Genomic DNA, 19,065 nt, shown 5'->3' on the forward strand with positions numbered 1-19,065 from the left:
CTAGAAATTCGAGGATTCAACTCCAGTTATCAATTTCTATTCACTTTTCTCGTTTGTTGCTGTAGCAACACTTGCAAGGCTCAGTATTAAATATTGCTTCCCTTATCGTGCTAATGGTCATTACCAGTTTTAATTTTGCTTTTCCAATTCATCAGTACCTCAGCGTGATAATGAAATTCAAAGCAATTTATCACATTTTGTTTTAGAGACCCACACTTAGGATAGGTTTTCAAATGCCGTTTACACGTTTCAACAACAAATCCAACCTCGCAAATTACGTTGTTGGTGTGAAGATTTTTGAAGCAGCGATTCAACTTTAGTTGTTGCTTGTTTCTTTACAATTTCATCGTAGCAAAAAAAATGTTTCTTTAAACCTCGGAATTTCGATAATGCAACAAATGATCACAATTTATTTTTTTATTATGTTTCACAATCCGAAGTGATTACGCGGCGGCAGTGATCAACAGCGAAAAAAATTTCCGAAATATTGATCGGAACTTGCGTGACGTATTTATTGGATGCCATAGTCGTTTCAACTGCGGCTTAAGGTATTACAAAACTATCATCGAATGACGCGATGCGGTGCTCAATTGAGACGCTGAAGGAAAGGAAAGAGTCTCTCTCCGCCAATTGAAATAGTCATCAGTTTCATTTGAAATGATCCGATGAACCACTGACGGGAAAGAGAAAAAGAAGTGATTCGATGACAGCAGCCGGAAGGAATCAAGTGAAAATGAAACTGTTCGAATCGAAATGACAGCGCGAAATATTCAGTTTCATTGTTTTGTTTCAAAAATGTAGAGCCCTGCTCAATAATGATCCAATCCAGTCGATAGTCCTTCTGGAAGATTGGGCATATGAGGTCTTTCAACCAATCGTTCGGCATTTGTTCATCCATGAAACGCGTCATTATGATCTGGTGGATCGCATAGTATAGCTGCTCGTTTCTTGCCTTCAGGAGTTCGAAAGGAATATCATCCTTTCCACCGTTACCGTTTTCAGCCTTTTTAACCTCTTTCTGTTTCGCTGTTTGCTCATCATGCTTCTCACCGTTGGATAGCGCCTGAAAGTGCTCCTTCTACCTAGCTGCAACCGCCGGTTTATCAGTAAGCAGGTTGCCGTCCTTGTAATTGAACATTACTGGCACAAGGAAATTCCAGCTTCTGACTCTGTTGAGCCCCGTATGTCGTTTCTAGCAAAGTTGCCTGCTGCAATGGCGAGCACCTACTCCTCGCGCTCACGCGGAGTCTACTTTCGGACTCTACTTTCGGCAGCCTCCCAGTAGCTAGTTCTGTATTGAAGCGTAGCCGCAGTGAGTATACGGCTGCTGGCCCGGTTCTTCTCGTCCGTCGTTCTCTGGCTCTCAGCATTAAACCAGCCGTTACGTTATCTACCACGCGTCGTACCTACCACCTTTCTCGCAGACGTTTTAATGGCACCGTGGAGTAGTTCCTCTTGCTGTTCAGCGATCCGTTGATTCAGCTCTCTGGCGTATTCTTCTGCCACGCCATCAGCTTTCTACCGCTGTATGTTGAAACACATCGTCCTCTTCGTGCGAGAATTCGGTATGTTCGAAAATCGTGTGCGTATCTTACAAACTCAACTCCCCAAAAAGACCTAACTTCAGTTACTTCCGAGATGTGCCGACCATGCTTGTCTTTTCTCCTTAGAAAACCTCTAAAGTGCAGGAGAACATCTTGCACTGCGGAAACAACTGCTCTCACACTAAAGAGCAAATCAACGCTCATGCTAGAAAAGAGCGACAAACGATTTTTATCTGCTAAGCTTCCTGAAAGCGGTGAAATCTGGAATCTCTCTCTTGCGAGACAATGAACTATGGTGTACTTTCTAACAGGTGTGGACATCACGCACAATAATCACACTGCATAGCTATCTGCGGTGCCTTTCACAGTTGGTTTCTTGAGCATGGCAGAAGAGGAAAAGAGATTGGGAGAAAAAAAATAGACTGCGTTGCTCGTGCCGCTCGTGCCGATCGAGTTTACTCTGGTGGAATTCGTTTTCGCAGTGTAGCTACACGAGGACTACACTTTTGCCCGGTAGGTTTTTTTTCACTTTGCGGACTACTCGCCAGTGGACACTGTTGTGTACTTCTGCGGTGTCTCTGTAGAGTGATTCGTTTCCATCAGATGTGGGGTGAGCTGGAAGTGTGTTTGTCTCTCTGTAAGCTGGTTGAGACACTTTGGAGTGGAGAGAGAAGCAGTGTGGTGAAAGCATTTGCTACACGCAGGCACATACTGGAAGGGAAGTGCGCGGTGAATTTTTTCTTCTCTCCTTTCACATACTGAGGAGAACGACAAGCATGGTGCCGACCGTCGATCAGTACGCGGCTCTATCTGGGAGCGTGCTTCCCCATTTGGCTGCCTGCAGGTGTGCAACCGAATATTCGAAATAGGAGCTACATATGACCATTTCTCTGTCCGCAGTACAGTCTTTTATCCTCAGGCTGTTTACGTTGGTTGACGAGTGAAGGCTATGCCTTCCTATGACCGGACGGAAGAATTTCTTCCTCGCACCCTTTGCGATTGTATCTGTATTTCGTGGTTTGGGCACTCGTCATAGGGTTGTTCAAACTTTGCATAGAACTCATCTTTGATGTCAACGGATTATCGTTTGTTGATGCGTAGGTGTTAGTTAAACTGTAGTTGAAGAATTTACCCTTAATTCACAACACGCAAATGCGGTCATCGACGGGCCTGTACCAGATGGCTCTCTTCTGATTTCTCTTTATTATTTTCACAAAACAGAAATCGCTCGTTTTCGTTTCTCTTTCCTTATCCACAACTTTCGCCATCTACTATTAAGGCGCTTTTTTTTTACTGGGGTGACAAAAGTGACGATAGTCAATCTGTTCGCAATATAATGTCTTCGTATCCGGTGAGAGTAGGTGGAGTAGATCAGTCGCTTCGGAATGCTAATAATAATTGATTTTCTTTTATAGGCAAACGCAATTGCCAAAATACTCTATTCTATGTCTGTTTTTACATGGCCAAAATAACTCCTATAGTAAACGGCTGGAGTGACGAGTGAAATTGCAACGCTGCATTTTGCGTGCTGTATTGATCCGACATCAAGCGTTGCAGTACACTTAGCAAGGTCGGATAGCGAGTATGCTGTAATGCTGAGGCAAAAGGCGTTCAGTTAGACAAGTGTGCAACGGAACCTGCCTGCGCGGGTCAATGTTTTAATTAAGAATTTATTTGTTTATGGTTTACGGTGCCGTACGAAAGAGTAAGTATACGACAACCGTTATCACAACTTGTCACAAAACAATGACACTCTGTCCCCCTTGGACACTACGTCATTTAAGTATGCTTCCCGAGTAGAAAACCGCGAAAAATACTACAAAGTCTACAACAGCCCTAGGGGTTGTATGAAATAGTGACGTAGGACAAATATATATATTGATTCCAACTTTTGCTTAACATATTTCACTACGCCTGTTATAACCGTGTTTCGTATCGAGTTGAGCGTAGATTTTTGCAATGTAGCCGGGGCAACGCAGACTCGAGAATGAGAAACGAAACAAAATACTTTGCTGAGTCAAAATATATAGACCGTGAAATTTATTACGTCCATGTTATTGTTATCTGTGCTAGAAAGCAAGGCAATAGCGAGGAAAGTGTATGGGAAAGCTCGACCTTGAAACTTTTCCCCTAAGCAGTAAAGCAACAATGTTAAACATCATATCAAACAATTGTTAAACATTTTATCTATCCACCGACATAGAGATGACTCAGATACATTAAATCATTCACTTACTATAATCGACATAAACTGCCCAATATTTTTAATGTTTTCATTTTTAATTTTACAAAATGTACTCTAGTATAGAAAACAAAGACGTAGTCCTACGTCAAAGTCTTTGGAATAATTCCTCACTCCTGTTGTTTCTCCTCCTGCTAAGAAGAATCTCGACCAGCTGAGAGAATACCGTGAGGATATGAAATAAAAACATTCTGGTTAAGTCTTCACGAAATAGAATAATTTATTGTGACATTACCAGTATTTCAAATGAGAAAAAAAAAACACATTTTTTTCAATCGTCCACAAAAAGAACGCAAAAGCCTTTTCCTATCGTTTATTACAGTTTGTTTAGTCTTAGTTTTTTTTTATTACACTAGGCTTACAAAAAAAATCAATTTTGGTAAAACAGGTCCCAGACAACGGAGCAATATTCGAGAGACGCACGGAAGAGTGAACAGAATAATGCCTTCTGAAGTTCTTTGCAATGCGGAAAATGAATTCCTAAGCTCTGAATTCTTCGAAATTGACAAATATGTAGTTCAAGTTCCTCTAATTCATGAAGGATGAACTCTCGTTGGAGACAAATAGCATCCAACGAAGTTTACGTATATATTCAAATTGTCAGCGAAGGATAAACGAGGGCCTTCAAATGCCTTGTTAGATTCAAGGTGAGGCCGAAAGAGCATGTGCTCGAGAATCAAAAATTATTACAATTAGTTTAGGAGTTAAGTTTTTGCGGTGTTGCTCCATCCAACTTTTGTATGTATCATGTAATAGTTTTGACAACAATTCGAAAACCACTGTAATTTTTTACGGGTCTCATAAAAGCATGAACATCTAAAAGGTTACTTAGTATTTGTATTTCCATTTATTATGGGGGCAACGTGAAACGGTAACAAACAATATGTAGTTCACAAAACTTGTCAAAACAAATACATTTACCGAAATTGAATTAGACCATAAACTCAGCGTCACACCGGTATCGAAAAATAGTACTCTATCTGCCTCTGTTGAATCTACAATACACAACAACTTTGCAGTGTGTGCCAAATCTATACAAATTTTATCGTAAAACCTAGGTCCACATCCTCCACCGAACACACATTTTGTCAAGATGTTGAAGCAGCAAGTTGTAACAAATCACACTGAATATAACATGACATCATGCAAACCGCTCTCGCCCCCACGCCGATCACTCCGGAAATCGGTCCAATTTTCCGTATTGATACCGGGAACACTGAGTATTGTTGCTATCGACCCCGGCCTGAAAGCTGTTTCATGTATAGCAACAACCGGGGCCATTGTAACCGTTCACAATAAATCAAACCACACAGGTGGAGTTTCCACTCCGCTCCGTTCCACCCCTTTATCCGCTGTTTCCTCGGCCGCGTGGAAAATGCAAACAGCTTTTGCCAGCATTGTTCAACCGGTATGAAACCACAGTGTCAATGTTGTCGCATTCACTTTCTGCGCCTTGTGTAAACACCTTCTCGGTGTGAACTATTGCTTTTCATCCAGCCAGATTCAAGGTATGAGAGGTTCGCATCGGCATTCGCCACGCAACAGCTACCAAGCAAAAAGGCTTTTGATTGAGAAAATATTCTGATTCGGTCGGTAATTAGATAAGTTCATTTTTACTGTTAGAGTTAGAATCAAATCCGATATCATACGGAAACAACACTACCCCCGATCTAGTTTGATCTTCCATCTGACGTTTCAATTTCTATTTTTTACAGTTACCAAAACTCGTTATTGTGCTACAGTTTGTCGTCCCGCAGCAGGGAATTCCATTCGGCTGTACAAGTGTTGACTTTCGCTGCAATTCACCAACCGCGCACTGCATTCGGAATGTGTCATCCAGTGCAACGGGCATGAACAATAGCTTTCCGATCTGGACCGCCGGTGCGGTTCGCAAATTGTAATGACCTTTGATGGTGCGTCGGGTAAAGGCAATCAATCATCATCACTGCGGAGTGAGAATGCATCCCGGCAGGAGAGTAATCCCTCATCCTCGGCCGCTTCCGGTAGTGTCAGTATAGGTGCAATCCGGCAGGGTGGTGCATTATTTGGTAGCAAACATCCGACGGTGGCATCAAACGACCAGCTGGAGTCAACGCCTAGACCGGCTTATCTGCGCTATTGTGCCAACGAAACTGCAAACGATGAATGTGACCGGCGACAGAACCAGAATCCACATCTTCTCGCGCGACAAGTGAATTGGAATTTTTACTCCGATTGCAAAGACGATTACCGTCGATCCGCGCAGGATATCAGCAACGGGGTCGGCTCCGGTCAATTGTCGTTCCCGTTGCTACCGCAAACGGAGGAAGCTCTCAAGCTGCTGCAGGAGATTGACGGTAACATTGCCGCCGTTGGTGGATTTGGTGAAAATGAATACGGATCCCTGCTGGTGAGTACTTGGCTGAAACGAGTCGTTTTGATTGAAAATTAAGCGTACGAAAAAAATCATATGAATTGAATAAACAGCTTATTTCCGCCGATTACAATCCTGTTGATTTGGAGCGAAATTATTCATTCGTAACATAGTTCGACTCTGCCGCACAGTGGGGCGAATTCAAAAACTGGCGGACATCAGCTTTTGCGGAAAAACTATTGTTTTATTTTTGTCATGGTGTTTTAGTATTAGTTTACCAGTTTTTGATATTAATCTTTTTGACGTAGAATAGAAAATGAATATTCATATGAAAAGGGATGTACAAGTTTAATAAGTTTCATGACTTATGAAGAATCTTATAATAAAACAAATGTAGAGCCAATCACAAATATTCAAGAATCCTATAAAACGGTGCTATGTATCATCCTGTCGCGTATTTAATAATAAGTAACGCAAGCTTAATTCCTCTCCCCCCCCCCCTTTATGCGTTACGTAATCCATGTACGATTTTGTTTATATGACGACTGAAACGGTTAGTTTGATGGGTTTATCGGCTTAATCAGTCCGTGTATACTAGCAAAAACGATTTGTTTTTTTCCTTATTCCGACAGTTTCGGTGATTTTATTTCACCTTTTTCAAGGAGTCTGAAAATATACATTGTGTGTTGTTTTCCTCTTTCGTTACTGGTTTATGTTTTATGTCTGTGTTAGCTTACTTACAGAAAGGATAATCGTTCTATTGTTAAGTGTGTTGGTGTCCAACATCGGTTGTCTGGTGTGTATTACAAATGGCGTCCCACTTTGGCTATATGCAAAAGGTATTGTTCGCTTAAAACAGATTTGTAACTTTCCTCTATAAACTGTACTTACTGCATGTGTACCTATTTTTGTGTGCTACACTGTATAAGCTCCTTAAGCTTTTTCTAGCACTTACTTTTTTCAAGCACTTTTATGGCAATTTCACTTTAATCGGGTAATAAATATTCTAAGCTGTTGGTTTTGCGTCTTCCTCTGTAGTCTACTAATTCTTGACGGCTTGCTAAGGGTGTGTTTGAGAGATTGTACAGCTTTGAGTTGTGGTGGTAGTGGATTGGCTGTCATGGTTGTCTGTTTTGTGTTGGTTGATGTTCTTTATCGAGTGTATAATACCAGCGTATATGGTGTTCAGTCCCTCAGTGTCTGTGCGTTTGTTTATGCTATATTCTGTGTTGGCAATATGGCAAATTTCTAAAAACGGGAGTGCTTGTGGTTTGTTGTGTCTGTCTATAATTTTTGTTTGTTGAAAATCAAACCGGTGATTCTGTGTGATACTGTGATGCATTAGTGCTGTTTTTTCCTTAAGTGCACTAATTTGGGTATCTGTTTCGTTGTAACCTTTTGTCCCAGGTGTTATAGTGCGTCCGGTGTCCACTAATTCTAGTTTTAAGCATGTTTGTTGTCATTCCCACGTAGCAGGCGCTGCAGTCTTTGCACGGTATGTTGTAGATGACGTTGCTCTGGTGTTCATGTGGAATGGGGTCTTTAACATTTGTGAACAACTGTTTAACTGTTTTTATGTTGCGGTGTGCAAGTCGTATGTGTTTGTAATCGTTTTTTAGGTGCTTGTCGATTCGGTTCGACAGGTGTGGTATGTATGGTATCGAACGGTAAGTATATTCCAGGTTTTCACTAGGTGTTTCTTGCGGTGCCGTGATGTTTTCCTGCATTCGGCTTATTAATCTGTTTATTAGTGCTTTCAGGTAGTTGTTTAGTCTCAATTGTTTGTGAATGATGCGAGCCTTATCATCGTTCTGTAGATTAGTGGATAGCTTGTCAACTCGTCTGATGAAATTTTTAGCCATGTTAATTTTGTGATGGAGCGGGTGGAACGAAAAGTAGTCTAAAAATCTGCCACTGGCGATTGGTTTCATATACCATTCTGTTTTAATGCTTTGATTTTCTTGTCTTATCAGTATCATGTCTAGAAACGGTAGTCGTCTATTGTTTTCCATTTCGTAGGTGAATTGAATATGTTCGTTGTAACTGTTGAAAGTCTCTAATACATGGTTTAGTTGATTCGCGGGCAGTGCTAGTAGAAGATCATCTACATATTTTTTCAGGAATGGGGGCTTGAATGTTAGTAATGGTATAACTGTGTCCAAAAGTGTTTCCATTACTAAATCTGCTAGTGTGGGCGAGATGGGATTCCCCATTGCAGTGCCAAAAATCTGTTGGAAATGTTGTCCGTTGTATTTACAGTAGCTTGATTCTATGCAGAATTAAACTATTTCGATAAACAAATCTAGGTTTATGTTCGTATAAACTTTGATTTTCTCCCATTGTTTTATTATGTTGTGTGTAACTAATGTTTTGGGAATCGATGTGAATAGCGATGTAACGTCGAGGGAAATTAGGATGTAATCAGGTGGCAATGTAACTGTGTTAATAAAATCGCAAAATGTAAATGAATCCTTTATGTTGTATCGGCTCTCGATGGAGTTTTGTATGATTTTTCCTATATATTTCGAAAGGTTGTAAGCGGTAGCAGTCATGTTTGGCACTACTGGCCTTAGTGGTAGATTGGGTTTGTGCGCTTTGGGCTGTCCGTATATTCTTGGGCATATGGCATTATATGTAGTTAGTCTTGTTGCGGTCTGTTTGTCGATAAGATTTAGGTTGAGCAATCGTTTAACAAATTCATTGTTTGTTCTTTGGTATCGTGATGTTGGATCGCGTGGTATTGGGAGATATGTTTTATCGTCGGTGAGCAAATTAAGCATCTTCTGTTTGTATTCATCTGTTGGCATTATGACTGTTTTATTACCTTCGTCCGATTGGATGGCGAGTACATCTGGGTTATCACGAAAGAAATGTTTTGTAATTTTCGTAGCTTTTTCACAGAATTTCGTCAGTTCATCTTTCTGGGTTATATTTTTGTTGTAATGGATGTAGTTTTGGACTGAATTTGCTATTGCGCACCTTGTGCGGTCCTGGATAGAAGTGTCTGGATTAGTTTTCAGTATACTTTCAACGTCAGCTAGGAGATGATAAAACGGTATCTGGGCGATGTTGGTTGGAAGTGCAAATTTTTGGCCTAGGCTGAGTAATATTTCTGTTTCTATTGGTAAGGATTTTTGAGTGCTGTTATGTATAGCATTGCTTTTGCATACAGGTGTTGTGTTCGATGACCGAGTACGATCAAGGATACGGTCAAATTTGTGCTTAGTGTTTTTTGATTTTTCTTGCATTAATTTGTTTTCGAAGGAGGTCTGACTGTTGAGAAAGGATTCGAATACTTCATTCGGTACGTTTGAGTGTACGATGTACGATGTCAAAAATGTGTGAATGATTGTTTGCCTTTGAGAAAGAAACACGTTTTTTCGAGGTGAATCGTAATGTCACATGTTTATATAATCATTAATCTATGTAAAGCCCTGATAGTTGCATCAGTAATAAGGTTTGGTGATTAAGTGTAGTTAAAAAAAATCGAAATATTTTGGAACATTGAAATTACTACCTCCATAAACTTTTCTGAAAAAAAAAAACACTAAAGGTTATAGATGTGCAAGTTGTAAACCTTGAGAATCTAATAAATAGTATGGAATTGCATGAAATTAATGAAGGTTGATATTATAATTATTACTTACTTTGCTTACTTTCCTGCTGAAACATACCTCTGGATTTTATCTGAGTCACAATATTACGTCTACGCACTCGGTCCATGGTAGCCTGTCTCCAGTTTGTTGAACATCCCAAACTTTCAAGCTTTTGCTCTACGTGGTTCTTCCACCTAAATTGCTGCACTCTTCCACGTTTCTCCGGCATTTTTACACCCCGCACCCCGGTTCATCCTTTGCCTCCATATTCCGTTCTCCTGCACGCCGCCAAAGATCGTCCTTTGTACCCGTCGTGCGAAAACTCTGAGCACTCGCAGGTCCTCCTCGAGCATTGTCCACGTTTCATGCCCGTAGAGAACAACCGGTCCTATGAGCGTTTTGTACAGGTTACACTTCGTTCGGGGGCTTAGTCTGTTCGACCGCAATTGCTTGTGGAGCCCATAGTAGGCACGACTTCCGCTGATAATACACCTCCGGATCTCACGGCTGGTATCATTGTCCTCGGTTACCAGTAAGCCAAGATAGACAAACTCGTCGACTATCTCGAGCTCATCGCCGTCGATCGTAATGCTACTGCCCAAACGATGTCGGTCAGCTTCGGTTCCGCCGGCTAGCATATACTTCGTTTTAGACGTATTTATCTGCAACCCAATCCTCGCAGCTTCACGTTTTAGTCTGGTGTACTGTTCTGCCACCGCCGCAGTTGTTCTGCTGACAATGTCCATATCATCAGCAAAGCAAATAAATTGACTGGATTTGTTGAAAATCGTACCCCGCGTGTTGATGTCCGCTCGATTCATTGCACCCTGTAGCGCAATACTGAATAGCAGGCAGGAGAGATCATTACTCTGTCGAAGCCCCCTGCGGGATTCAAATGGACCCAACAATCCACCCGAAATCCGCATACAGCACTGCGTTCCATCCACCGTAGCCTTTATTAGTCTAATCAGCTTCCCCGGAAAGCCGTTGTCGTCCATGACGTCGGTCGATAGTGTCATACGCGACTTTGAAGTTGACGAATAGGTGGTGCGTGGGGGTTCTGTATTCACGGCTTTTCTGGAGGATTTGCGGTATGGTGAAGATTTGGTCCGTCGTAGACCGTCCTTCCACGAAGCCGGCCTGATAACTTTCCTACAAATCTGTTGGCTAGGGATGAGAGGCGGCGGAAATGATTTGGGGAAGCATTTTGTAGGCGGCATTCAGGACGGTGATCGCACGATAGTTCCCACAGTCCAATTTGTCGCCTTTCTTTTAGATGGGACAGATAACCCCATCCTTCCACTCCTCCAGTAGCTGTTCTGTATCCCAAATTCTTGCAATCAACCGGTGCAAACAAATGGCCAACTTTTCCGGGCCCATCTTTATAAGCTCCATCTCCGAGGCCATCCTTGCCAGCCGGTTTATTGTTTCTTAGCTGATTGATGGCATCCTTACCTTTGCTTATCGTTGGGGCTGGCACGTCTTCTACATTTGTTACACCGGCGGGATCGCTTTCTCCGCCGCCATGGTCTCCTGCTTGGGCGCCATTCAGGTGTTCGTCGAAGTGCTGCTTCCATGTTTCGGTCATCTCACGATCGTCCTTCAGAATACTACCATCTTTGAGCTTCTGATAAAACTTTCGCGTTTCCTGAGAATGATGCAGCTGTTCCAGCTCTGGAAACTCCTCCTCCTCTAGGCGGCGCTTTTTCTCCCGGGTTCGCTGCATCTTCTTCTGTCTATGTCTTTTCACGTTCTGTTGATTGGCACTGCGCACCTTTGCCGCCCGCGCAGCGTTCTCCTCATCCATCACCATTCTACATTCGTTGTCAAACTACTCTTTTCGTTGGGTTCATCCCACATGCCCGATGACGTTCTTCGCTACGCTGTTGATGGCTATTCCGATGGTGTTCCAACAGTCCTCGAGAGTAGCTTCCTCCAGCTGGTCCTCTTCCGGCAAAGCAGCTTCGAGCGAATGCGCATAGTTTTCGGTGATGTTAGGCTGCTTCAGTCGCGCGAGATCTAACCAGAGCGGGCGTCGGTACCGAATGTTATTCACAACGGAGAGTTTTGGGCGCATCTTAACCATCACCAGGTAGTGGTCCGAGTCGACGTTAGCACTTCTATAGGATCTGACGTCTATGATGTCTGAGAAGCGCCGACAATCAATCAGAACGTGGTAGATATGTGTTTCTGTCTGATTTGGTGACCTCCAGGTGTTCTTGGAGGCGGCAAAGTCGATGAGTCAGCTGGTGCGCGCTGAACCTTCCAATCACCAGTTTGTATTCCTCCTCCTGGCCGACCTGAGCGTTGAAATCCCCGATGACGATTTTGATATCATGTCATTGTCGTCTTCGGTACTTCCGAGGTGAGGGCTGTGCACGTTCATGATGCTGATGTTGAAGAAACGGCCCTTGATTCTCAACCTGCACATTCGAGGACTGATTGGCCACCACCCAATCACCCGTTTCCGCATCTCGCCCATCACTATAAAAGCTGTCCCCAGCTCATGCGTGTTGCCGCAGCTCTGGTAGATGGCATGACCATCCCGAAACGTACGTACCGTTGAGCCCCTCCAGCAGACCTCCTGCAGCGCTACGATGTCGAATCTGCCGATTTTCAATACTTCGGAAAGCACTCGTGTGCTGATAGACCGGCAGTTCCATGTCCCGAATTTCCAATCGTTACTCCGTTTTCGTCGCATGAGTCTGTGCCGATTGTTCCAGTCCAAATTTTTTTGTTCCTCGTTTATTACTTGTGATTGTTTTACGGTGGCGGCTTATAAGGCCTGCGCACCAACCCCCTGTCTCGCCTAAGGACTATCGTGCACAACACTGTTTAGAGTCCCACGTTGGCACTAGGACGGTAATCGGTACCTGGAGTACAGACGCCGTTTTGAGCCGCTCCTAACATGGTGGACAGACGCTCGGAACTCAAAAGAGCCCTCCTTCCCTGTCAGCATACGACCAAGTTCCCGGGGTTGGTTACACGATCTTTCCTTGGTAACTCGTATCCCAGCTGGCACCACGTGGAGGTCGAGATAGGAGTGTCTGGATAAGAGGCTAAGGACCACATGTGGGGTATATTTTATTCCAGTAGGCGCACTTGGTCCCGATGGTACGCATTATCCAGCCGCTCAGCCAGCCAGGATGATCTTCCACAGTGTGAATAATAGGTCTGATGTTGATCGATCATCCTCAAAACCCGCTTGACAACTTCCCACAAACCTCATTTCTGCTGCCGTCTTGATCTCTGCCTCTGCGCCATTCCGGTGTTCATCGTAGTGCTGCTTCCACCTCACGTTTATTTATCAAGAAGACTCTTCCATCTTCATACCGGCACATTTCAGATCGCGCAAAGAAGCCTACGCGGGATGCGTTGAATTTTCTATAGAATTCACAACGTTCTTTGAGAATGATGTAGCTACCGTGGAAGGTAACTATATTAGCCTATTTTCAAAACAAAATTCTACGTTCTTGCGAGCAACCCTATGGTGGTTAACAGAAACATTCGCCATGGCGGACAAAAACATGCGTGCAGGTGTGTAGGAGTAGATCTTCCACCTTAGGTTTGCTCAGAAATTCTCGATGGGACGCAGTTGGGGGACGTTGGGTGTATTCGCCGACTTGGGTACCACGTCGATATTCAGCCGTTCCATCTCGTCCAATGATTGCGTCGGAAGTGGGCCGGCCAGAACACCACGTCTTTGCCTCTATGGTATTTCTTGATGAACGACGTAACTTCTGGCAGGTACTTCGTACCATTAATTTCGCTGTTCATGGTCAGTCCGGATCGAAAAAAGAGCGGCTTTGACATTCCCTTCTCGCTGATTGTTAACCACAGCAGCACCTTCTTAGGAAGCTTAGTGTGTGAAATTCACTTCGAGGCTCACTTCCTTCGTGAGGGAAGCAAAATACGAAGTGCCCTGCCAGTCGTTGCCATCCAGGGTGAGATAGGTCTCGTCGTCCATCATCACCGTCACGTCGTGATTCACCGGGAATTCGATGCTCTGATTGTTGCCGAATAGTGCCAGATGTTCTAGGTGCCGAAACGGCAACTTTGAATCGGCACACTTCTGAATGGAGTAGCTTCACTGTTTTCGCCATCACGGTTAGAGTTTGACTGATAGAGCTGTCAATTTTTTCTGCTAGCTCATGGGTTGCTATGAATGATGCAACCCATATGTCTATTTTTTATTAAGGCAAACATTACGATGTAGCTTGTACCAAATGCAATCGCTGCATGCAAGTGCGGAATGTAGTACAACTGCCTCAGCTCATTTTTCACCACCTTCCGGTGGTTTCCGTGTCCATTCTTTTCGTGAAAGTGTTGAACAATCATTTACGTAATCCTATGATCGTTTGGCAGGATTGCTCGAAATCGTAGATTAAACGAAAGAAAGAAGGACCGATTCGGTTAAAGTCACTCTCGTCAACCAACGGAGTAAGTTTGTACAGCGGATTAGGCTATCTACTCATCAGTAGGACGATTGTGGTTTCGCTTCAGTACTGTCAGTTCGTCGATGAAGTATTCCGTCTGTGCCATTTTGAACAAAAACGATTTCGCTAGCTGGTACTCGTTTTTGAAGCGGCCGCCAAATCAACACCACTTCCTCTGGCTTCAGCACCATCTCTTGCTTGCTTGTTGCACGCAGTACTTCAATCGGCCGACACCATAGTTGGTACCAATAATGTCGGTTTTAGTAAAACGACCAGGGATTACGAGAACGTCCTATCCTTTCACCTTACCCGGGCGAACACATACGATTCGCATAGATTCTCTAGGATTCCTCACATTGGATTCGTGAGCGTCCTTTAAAAGAATTCCTGAAAAAAGAATCCTCAGGAATGCCCTGTATATGGCTCTAGGATTCTTGAATAAGAATCCTGAGTGGGAATCCTCTGGATCGTGTTTGCGATTCCTTTCACGATTCCGTCACCGAGTTAAAGGTACCCTGGGGATTCTTACTCAGGATTCTCTGCGTGTTAGTAAGGGTATGCAGCAATAGATGGATTCTTAGTTTCACCGGTGTGTTTGCCGGCGGCAGTTCTCTTTTCAGCCACTCCTTTTCATGATTGTACTGAATCGCTGGGCCGTGAATCCGCAAACTATCAGGATGCATATCCGACTCCTTGTTCCACTTCGTAAGCTCTAGTTTGGTACCCAACGCCAATGGATGATCGTCAGAATTTCTCGCCAATCCGAAAACCCACACACTGTCTGCACCTTCACTGATCAGACCGATTCGACGACAGAATCACGCTACCGTTGATCCAGTTAACTATTCTGCCAATACTGATGTTATGGTTTTCGAGCACAGCTAACGACAACCGCCCTCTTAAGACAGCAGCCATAAGCTGTAGTCGTGGAAACGAAATATGCATCAGTGTGCCTCCTTAGAACGACTCAAGACCAACGTACACCTTACTTCATCTTGTACGACCTGAAAACACACCACACTCGTACGCTGTCTCGATAGCATCAGCTCTGGCTCGTTCAACCGTCTTCTCGACGGTATCGGGGCAACTCTTCCACACGAAGAATAGTAACTAAACTGCAGCAAAAATGTACATGCCTGTAAGAATCGTTTGTTTTTGAAACTTTACGTCCATTTTCACCACGTAGTGGAATAATGGTTTTAAAAATTAATATAGCCTTAATTTTCTGGATCTTTAATCTATCCAATGACCAATTGATTATTATATTCCATTCAGTTGTATGAAAGTTGTATGAAAGTAAAAATTAGTGATGGGAAACTTATCGATACTTATCGATAATATCGATAAATGCTTGACATCGATATTATCGTTAATTTTTTGACGTTAACGATAATTATCGATATTATAAGGGTGAGCACAAGTCAGTGCGGCTGGTTACTGGAGGAGACCCAAAAGAGGGAGACCTCACCTACCCTTCCCCAGGAGTTGCTTTTGCCGCTGGGTATTTGTTGCTATTCGACAAGATTTAGCATTGTTGGGGGTGGTGTAAAGGTTCCCCCCGGATGTCACTGAGTTTCTGAGAAATAATGGTAACTAAAAAGGTATTTATAGTTTTTAGTTTCCTATGAACAGATGAATTCGACAACTCAGTACTGGAGAACTTTAAAAAAATATCCAAACTTTTCAGACCATCTCATAAAAAGCAATGACACGAAATTGTAATAAAATGCATTTTCTTTGGCTTGCCAACTCTTATAATATGATGGACATGCATAGCGGCAGTCTATTGGTAATTTTCTGGTAATTGTTTAGTTTAACTTGGAACTGTTTAAGTTTAAAGTATCTGTTACCCAACAAACAATTTTTAGTTCAACTTAAAATCCAAATCAACGAAATTGTTGCGCCAATAAAAGTATCCTGATTTATTCAGGGGGTGGAAAAAATAATTGAGATAAAAAAAATTCTCTCGAATTTTAAATGGCCAGAACTTTACGAAAAATGAATCAATTTTGATAACCAGTTTCATTCCACTGGCAAACAGTATTATATTAGTATTACTTGGGAACTTGGTGTGACCATCCTACACCGAAAATGTTTCGGATTTCAAGAGTGTGTGTCAAAGTGTACATTTTTGCAACGCATAGAACGTTTTAGGCAACTAAATTGTCTATCTAAAATACTTCATTTAAAAAAATCTGAGATCACCGATATTTTCTAAAATCATTTTTTGTTTTTAAAATTATATTTTTTTCAGAGTAGGATCTTGAACTCATTTTCTTATATTTTTGAAGTAGGCTGACCAGATTTTCTCGGGATAAAAACGGAACAAACGGGTTCAAAAAACGGTACACATGTTAACATTTATTCTTGAAATTTTTTTCCAACCAAAGCATGCAAACAATTGGGACTGCTTCGATGAACTTACCCCATCCTGAAGAGTGCAATTTTCAGCAATGAGTTCCTGAAATTTGTCACATGATGATCGAAATTTTGACTAACAATTATCATGGCCTCAACTTTCAATCTGACCTTTTTAAATGTTAATCCAGATAAATTTTCAAACGCAAGTTTGCAAAGTTGCTTGGTTTATTAAGACCTACACACCCACAATGTTCGATTGAATTCTGCTAGAGTGTTGCAAGCTCAAAGAAAATTAGTACCCAACAGGGAAAAAACCGCCAAAATCAACACCCATACTTAATAAATTCATACCTCGATGATTCCTTGGCGAATTTTCAATCTTTGGCTACCAATGAACTTGAAAGAAATTCTGATTTATTGACAACATATAAACCTATGTGAAACAGAATGTCAGAAAAAGTTCTACGCGTTGCAAAAATGTACACTTTGGCACACACTCCGGAAATCTGAAACATTTCCAGTGACCCTTGGTCACGTCCAGTTCTCAAGTTATACTAGGAATCTAGGACAGTTTTCCAGTAAAATGAAACCTGTTTTGTCTGAATTGATTCATTTTTCGTGAAGTTTTGGCCATTTAAAAATTGACAGAATTTTGCCTGCTTCAATTATTTCCCTTATTACACAACCTTCAAAATGAACTTCGGCTTGAAACTTCTCCGTAGAAAGCACTCCCGGCGTAAAACTCAAAGACTTTCCAAAACAAACTGTTTAACTCGTCCGGTAGTTTGAATTATCATTCGCAGTATCGTAAGATTTGTCATTCAAGGCCTTAACACAATGGATACGTTGCGGCTGCGTTTGCGGCAATTTGACAGTTAGCCCATACATTTTCTGTCAAATTGACGCCAACGCAACGCAAACGTATCCATTCTGTTTGGGCCGTTACTATAACCGCAATAACGTTTGAGGTAAAAAAATTGACAAAAAATTCCCGATTTCATGGGTTTCAAAATGGCGTCAACAACAGACGTCGTGTGGCACTTTGTGGACGCCGGGTATGCCGGTTCTGGCATCTACAACATTTTGACACTATTGGACAATGATCAGAGCATCGAAAGAAAAAAAATTTTTTTACCGCAAACGTTAGCTGTCAAATTATCGATATTTATCGATAAAATCGATCAAACCCCCGAAATTATCGATTGTTATCGATGTACGTTTTGGGCGATATTTCCCATCACTAGTAAAAATATTTCGAAACTTCCCCTCCACAAGTTTCATGGTTATTTCAGTTTTTACAGAGTGCAGAGTGTTTTCAGTGTTGACATCACCAAAGCTCTTCGCTCTCAATGAGGTATATAAAGGTGAGAAAGAAGAAGACATTTGTCTGTACTAGTGGCGAAAAATAGGCAAAAACCACGTGCTTTTGGTTTGTGACGTAGATTAAAAAAAAAAAGCAAAAGCCAATTGAAATTGTATTGCGCATTGTTTATTGGCACAGGAAAGCTTTTTCAGCCGTAAACTGTCATAACCTATAAAAAATTCTTGAAAAAAAGTATCGAGCATTGATTTTTGGACACTGTTTTTGGATTTCTACGTCGTCAATATTGAAAAAAAAAAAGACCGTTTAAAGTATTTGCCTTACCTGTGTACAGTCCATTGCTTTGCTCTGACCAGCTGCATCGCACGACTGCTAACATGAAATAAATTCGGTTTTCCTCTCAACCGCGTGAAAATGCAACACAAAGCAAAGAATTTTTGCATTGCATAAATAAGAAGCGGAGCATTAGCCGTCTGCACCACATGGAAAAAGAGATTAATTTTTCGCACACTAATAAATAATAACTAGTGAATTTCAATCCAACTTTTCACTAGTATTCTGTTGAGAAGTAGTCCATTTTTGGAGAACAATAATTGTCAAGCTCAGTAATTTTTTTACCGATCCCGAAAATGTTCTTTAACTCGCGAACCGGCCTTCGGCGACTAAGTGGAATGTATAAATATAGATTACGGATAGTTTCGGAAGGCGATCAACAATAGTGACTTGTTCACTGCGCGTTTGGATATGAACTCAATTTTATTCACGTGGTGCATGACCCTTTTATCAGTGTAGTGTGTGATAGTGGTTGTATAATTATCATGTAATATTGTGTATTGTTCCTTGTTTCCTGTATGTTTTATAGCAAATCGGTTTCCTGTGTTTGACATTTGTGTTAGGGCAACGTTATAGATGTATGAGCAATTTTTATCAATGTTTTAGATATAACAATTTTAGTATCAATATTTTAATTATAATTACTTTTAAGTTTTAATTTAGAAAATATCAATTATTTTACTTCTTAGTTTTAAACAATAATTATCGATATTAGCAAGAGATATTACATACCTTTGAAAACAGTCTGATACTTTCGTTAAACAGCCCAATATTTCCTTTCCAAATGCAGATATACCCGTTTTGTTATAAATCCATCCCACTGTGTCCCGATGGTATTTCAAATGAACGCGCGACATCCAACAATCGGACATCGGAATG

General features: G+C 41.9%; 1 protein-coding gene across 1 annotated transcript in view; it reads left to right on the top strand.

The window, feature by feature from the left end:
- LOC129718754 (uncharacterized) overlaps positions 1-19,065 on the top strand; it is a 220,347-nt gene that overhangs the window by 71,918 nt on the left and 129,364 nt on the right. The window contains exon 2 of the mRNA XM_055669801.1: positions 5,502-6,175. Within this exon, the coding sequence (XP_055525776.1) occupies positions 5,687-6,175 (489 nt within the window). The 5' untranslated portion in view covers positions 5,502-5,686. The remainder of the gene's footprint in view (positions 1-5,501; positions 6,176-19,065) is intronic.

Source organism: Wyeomyia smithii, chromosome 1 (genome assembly GCF_029784165.1).
Source record: "Wyeomyia smithii strain HCP4-BCI-WySm-NY-G18 chromosome 1, ASM2978416v1, whole genome shotgun sequence".
Lineage (NCBI taxonomy): Eukaryota > Metazoa > Arthropoda > Insecta > Diptera > Culicidae > Wyeomyia > Wyeomyia smithii.